This window comes from Hypomesus transpacificus, chromosome 9, assembly GCF_021917145.1.
Source record: "Hypomesus transpacificus isolate Combined female chromosome 9, fHypTra1, whole genome shotgun sequence".
Classification (NCBI taxonomy): Eukaryota; Metazoa; Chordata; class Actinopteri; order Osmeriformes; family Osmeridae; genus Hypomesus; species Hypomesus transpacificus.
This window is the reverse complement of record NC_061068.1, coordinates 18,844,071-18,849,832: the sequence shown is the minus strand read 5'-3', so window position 1 is coordinate 18,849,832 and position 5,762 is coordinate 18,844,071. Positions and strand designations below refer to the sequence as shown.

Here is a 5,762-nt window from a genome sequence, read left to right as displayed (position 1 = left end):
CATCCCATCTGGTATTTTAACTCTTTTGAAAGGGACTGGAAAACCGGATTGCCTACCAGCTTTGGACCCTAAGTTGACCTCAGTTGGTAATATGTTTCGCTACCAGAACGAGAAATAATAATCGCAACATTCGCTCTTTGTTCCAGAGAGATGTCACCAGCACCCCTAATGTTGTTCCCTATTGGTCTAACTATTTTGACGACCTGAATTGGGGGAATATATGGAACCTTCCTTACAAATACCTACTTACGAATAAAGTAAGAGAAGTCTCCTTCAAAATCATAGGGCCTACATAGGTATTATCCTGCTAAGCATTACCTCCTTAGATTTAAGCTTGACATTTGTGTTAACTGCTCTTTTTGTGGAATATGTCCAGAAACAATGGTGCACCTGTTCTGGCAGTGTCCCTACACCTCCACTTTCTGGAAAGATCTTTCTCAATACATTTCTGATAAACTTGTCTTAGATTATTCTTTGTTGTGGAAGGATGTACTGTTTGGTTTCCATGACAACGAAAGTAAGAAACAGAAAGAAATATATGTAATTAATTTATTGATCATTTTAGGAAAATATCATATTCACAAAGCCAAATTTAGTAACTCTAAACCTTCTTGTATTGCTTTTGGTAGGGAAACAGAACAGTACATCAAAACCATCTGTGATTCAGAAAATAAGAAAGCTGCTAAAACCATGCAGTTATGCTCTATTTTTAATGTATATACTTGAAACTCCCCCTGGCTCCCCTCTTGACTTATGTTTTTGTGTATTAATGACTCTGTTTGCTTGTCTTTACTGTTTGTATCGTGAAGATTTAATCTTTTTTTTTTTAAACGTACTACGTCGCCACGTCGCCGCCATCACTCCCATTGGGAACAAATGATAAAAAGGCTGAGACTACACGCACCGTGTGGGCAATGCTAGTATACAGTGCATGCTGTTTGTGTGTGTGAGGGCACTTGTCACCCCCCATACAAGTGCACGTAGAATTCCCTTTGCTTTGTTTACTAGTTCACATGTTCTTTATCTGCGCCAACCGATTGGAAACCATTGGAACCTAATTGGACCGCACTCTTGTCCTATCACTGGCATACTAATGCCCTCTAGCGTAGACATGGCGAATAAGGAATTTTCGTAAATCAGCTTGGACGTCATTAAACAGGAAGTCACTGTCGACGGTGGTCGAGTAGGAATAAAGTCCCATTCACTGAGTCTCATTTGAACTTAAATATGGATTCTTCTCTCAAGCTGCACTCTGATTTAGCGGAGGATGTGGCTACGTCCTCGAGCTTTCGTCAGTTCAAAATCCAACACTTTCACTTGGATCTGAATGTCGATTTCGAGAAGAAAGCTCTGAGAGGTACCGAAACCTTGAATCTAAAATGCTTGAAAGGTTCCCAGACTGAACTGCTGCTGGACATCCACTCATCACTATCTCTGCAAGAGGTCTCTTACGGACTGAGCAAAGACGAGTCAGATTTAGAGAAAGCTGAATTTTTCACGCAAAGCTTTACTTCTTATGGCACAACGCTTGTCGTAAAGTTCCCCACACCTTTTAAAAACGAAGATGAATTTCGGCTTGTGATCAAGTACATTGCAACTGATGGACCTGGGGTAAGGATTGGAAATCAATATTGTGAATACAATGAACTGCAATATATATATGAAGTTAGAGGCATGAGTTCATACATTTCTTGGCTACACCACAATGGTTGCCAAAGCACCACTGCACTTCTCATTAGAGCAACATATCTGTAGATGTCATGGCTGGACCCTGCACATGCTGGTGAGAAGAAAGGACCTTTCCTGTACACCTCTGGTTTTCCTGTGTTGAACAGGAGTCTCTCCCCTGGCTTCCACACAACCATGACTAAGAGCCCATATTTAGCTGTTGTAAAGGTAATACTTGCCTATCTGAACTCAAGCCCTGGTGTTTCTGTCCCTTTACCTACTAGGTATGCTGGCTGGTTCCAGAGCAGACAGTGGGGAAGACCAAGCCTTATGTGTTCACCCAAGGCCAAGCAGTACTCAATCGCTCCTTTTTTCCCTGCTTTGACACCCCAGCGGTCAAGAGCACCTACTCTGCATCAGTAAAGGTGAGCCCTTGGGCTTCCTGAACCAGGGGCCACAGGAGGAAGACCAGTGAGAGGGACATTGCACTATATCTTTTTTATTCTTTAACCTGTTCTTTCTCCCTCTATCTTTCTTTTGTCCTTGTCTCTTGTGTGTTGTGTGATATGCTGAGAAGTGCACTTTTCATAGGGGCTTTTTTCCAACTTGTATAGATTTATAACTATCAGTCATGGCTTCCTTTAAGGTTACTTGGGTTCTTGTGAATATTCAAGTTATACTCTTTCTCTCTCAGGTCCCCAATGGTTTCACTGCAGTGATGAGTGCAAGCAAATGGGAGCACAGGAAGGTCAGACAACACCTTTCTGTTCACTATGGAGCAGCCTATCCCCTCCTACCTGGTGGCTCTAGCTGTGGGTGACCTGGTGTCTGCTGAGGTTGGACCAAGGTTGGTGGATTGTGCAATATCTCGTCACACAGATTCAATGGGTTTTTACTTGGGTTAAAGATGAATCTTTATCTTTGTAGACTTCAATAGTCTTGTGTGAATCAAAGAGCAGTTCATTTACATTTGACCTAGATAAGGGCTGAGAACTTTTAACCCGCAAGGTACATTTCAGAAAATGTTTTGATCATACCCAGTTCCATAGATTACATGCATAGGGAGATTAAATTAAATGCGTGTGTGGGATGTTTTCGTTGTCCTTTATATTTATATTTCATAGGTGACTGTCTCAGATTTCCTCTGTTGCAGGACCAGAGTATGGACAGAACCATGCCTACTGCAGGCAGCGAAGCAGGAGTTTGATGGTGTCATCGAGGAGTTCTTGGCAGTTGGAGAGAAACTATTTGGACCTTATGTCTGGGGCCGGTGAGGGTCTATTCTATATTTCCTTTAACAATCCACTTTGTTGATTATACACTATAGTTCTGCACTTTTACATCTGTTGAAAAAATGTGGAGTTACACTGTCTGTAATAGGAAGCACAGGTTATACGTTTGTTGGATTTTTGTCTCTGTCTTAGGTATGATGTCCTATTCATGCCTCCATCATTCCCTTTTGGAGGAATGGAGAACCCCTGCTTGACCTTCGTAACTCCCTGCCTGCTTGCAGGCGACCGCTCACTTGCTGACGTCATTGTGCACGAGATCTGCCATAGCTGGTTTGGTAACTTGGTGACCAACGCAAACTGGGGCGACTTCTGGCTCAACAAGGGCTTCACCATGTATGCCCAGCGCAGAGTGTGCAAGGAGCTGTATGGTGAGATGTGTTCTGGCTCCATTGTAAAGTCTTTGTAAGTTTGATCTGTTGATTATGGTTGTCTCCATGTAATGCATTGATCATTGTTTGCAGGGGAGGCCTACACATGTCTGGAGGCAGCAACAGGGCGAGCCTTACTAAGGCAACATATGGACAACACTGGAGAAGATCACCCCCTCAATAAACTGCGTGTGATTATCAAACCAGGTCAGATACATTTGCTGTAAAAGCACGCATTGACTTTCTGAACAGTTACACTTCTTTTAAAGTAGCCTTGTCAACTGTGTTGCTTTAGTCCTCTGACATACTCTCTCCAGGTGTTGATCCTGATGACACTTACAACGACACACCCTATGAAAAGGGTTTCTGTTTTGTCTCCTATCTGGCCCATTTGGTTGGAGACCAGATGCTATTTGATGGATTTCTTAAGGTTGGCATACACATTTTCTAATTGTCTTTACTGTGCCAAACTGATCCCTACTGACAGAATACCTGGAAGGGCTTGTACTTTAAACAATATTGTGTGTATAATTCAACTAAATATGTTATGTGACTGAATCATGATTTCAAAGGCCTACGTTAACAAGTTCAAGTTTCGCAGTATAATGGCAGAAGATGCCCTTGAGTTTTTCTTGGAGTATTTCTCTGACCTCAAAAAGAAAGGAGTCCACAACATTGAGGGTAAACAGCATTGGTTGTGTCCTTATTGCATTCTGTTAGGAAAATGAAGTGACTAAGGTTCAGGAAACCAAAACTAATCTGCACACCTGCACTGCGGTCTCATCTATAAGGCCTCGAGTTTGACAGTTGGCTCAATGTGCCCGGTTGGCCCCCATACGTTCCCGACTTGTCTGCCGGTCAGAGCTTGATAAAGCCTGCAGAAGAATTGGCAGAGCTGTGGAGAGCTGAAGTCCTGGATCTAGCTGGCATTGGCAAGACAAACATCCAGTCCTGGAAGACCTACCAGAGTGTTTACTTCCTAGAGAAGATCTTGGAGAAGTCCCCACTACCAAGAGGTAGGACTACCTATCAGGAGCTTCACAGACAAGGCTCTATGCTTTGTTCTTTAGTCCCAGTGCTATGGTATGTGGAAGAAATTGTTGTTGGTCTCCCCTAGAACAGTGTGACTAGCAGTTCAGGGTTTATAAGTATAAACCTTGACAAGAATAAGGATCAGTTCAGACACACAAAAGGTAGTATTAAAGTCTCTCTGGGGCATGAAGGTCAGAGGATTTCTAGTGAATAAACGAAGATAACATACAGCCAACAGGTGTTAGTTACACATGACTGTCATCAGTACACAATATAAGTTACTGTAGGAACACAAATGTAGAAGAATAATATAAAATATATGAACACATTAAGGCAACAACTGATGTACTGATTGTGATTTAGCATTTGGGAAATCTGTGATTTCCTTGATTCTCTTTGACTTTCTTGATACCCTATGGGTCTTTTGGACATGGCCTATTGATTACTACCTGCAATGCACCACACATTGATAATAAATGTTCAAGGTTTAACACCTTTGTACAAATGATGACGTTCCCTGTCTCTCTAACAAGGTAATATAAAGCATTTGGAAGAGCAGTACCCTCACATCGTGAAGTCAAACAATGCTGAGCTACAACTGCGCTGGGCCCAGATTGTTGCAAAAAATCAGTATCAGCCAGGATATAAACATGTACACAGCTTCCTCAGCAGCCAGGTTCGTAAACATTTATTTAAAAAAATATATATATGCATATCTATCATGAGATAACTTATGTAGCTGACTCATGTCTGAATGTGTCTATTTCCAGGGAAAGCAGGTGTACACTCTTCCTGTATATCGCGCTCTTTGGAATGGATCAGAGGAGACTAAATCTCTGGCTACTGAGATATTCAGTGCCACCTCTCATCAGCTTCATGTTAATGTCCGCAATTATGTGAAAAAGATTATCACCTAAAGCATAGGCTCGAAGCATGTGTTTTAATAAAGATCAAGAGCTGATTTAATCAGAAACACTTAATGAGAAGGCATTAGACAGTTACTTAGGAATGGTTTGCGGGACCCAATGTTAGTTTCCTCAAGGATCACAATGACTCTTGCTTAGAGACTTGTTGCTCTTGTTGGTTAGTGGTAAATGATGCTCGCTGTGAAATATTTATTTTTACTGTTGCTTGCTTTTCTACAGGTACACCTGCACTTATAGCGATTCATGTTGTTTAATTGTAACTTGTTTAACTACATGCTCTTATGGTTCTTCCCTTTGGCACTTATTTTGTTTTTTCACAATATGTGCTTCATGTTTTGGCTACCCGCAATGTTTTTGGGGCTATATTGTTGTTATTATCAGTGACCTATGCACTTTGTAAAGCTCTCTTTTGGAAGTCGCTTTGGATAAAAGCGTCTGCTAAATGAATAAATATAAATGTAAACCAGACAGATATG

General features: G+C 41.6%; 1 protein-coding gene across 1 annotated transcript; it reads left to right on the top strand.

Moving 5' to 3' along the window:
- The first annotated feature begins 936 nt into the window (after positions 1-936).
- Positions 937-5,378, top strand: LOC124471203 (aminopeptidase B-like). The gene is given in 12 exon segments (XM_047025607.1): positions 937-1,611; positions 1,953-2,093; positions 2,363-2,416; positions 2,418-2,515; positions 2,822-2,938; positions 3,093-3,328; positions 3,422-3,535; positions 3,646-3,758; positions 3,901-4,009; positions 4,120-4,344; positions 4,894-5,036; positions 5,131-5,378. Coding segments are annotated over 12 exon segments (1,881 nt in total). The 5' UTR covers positions 937-1,227; the 3' UTR covers positions 5,278-5,378.
- Positions 5,379-5,762: the final 384 nt, after the last annotated feature.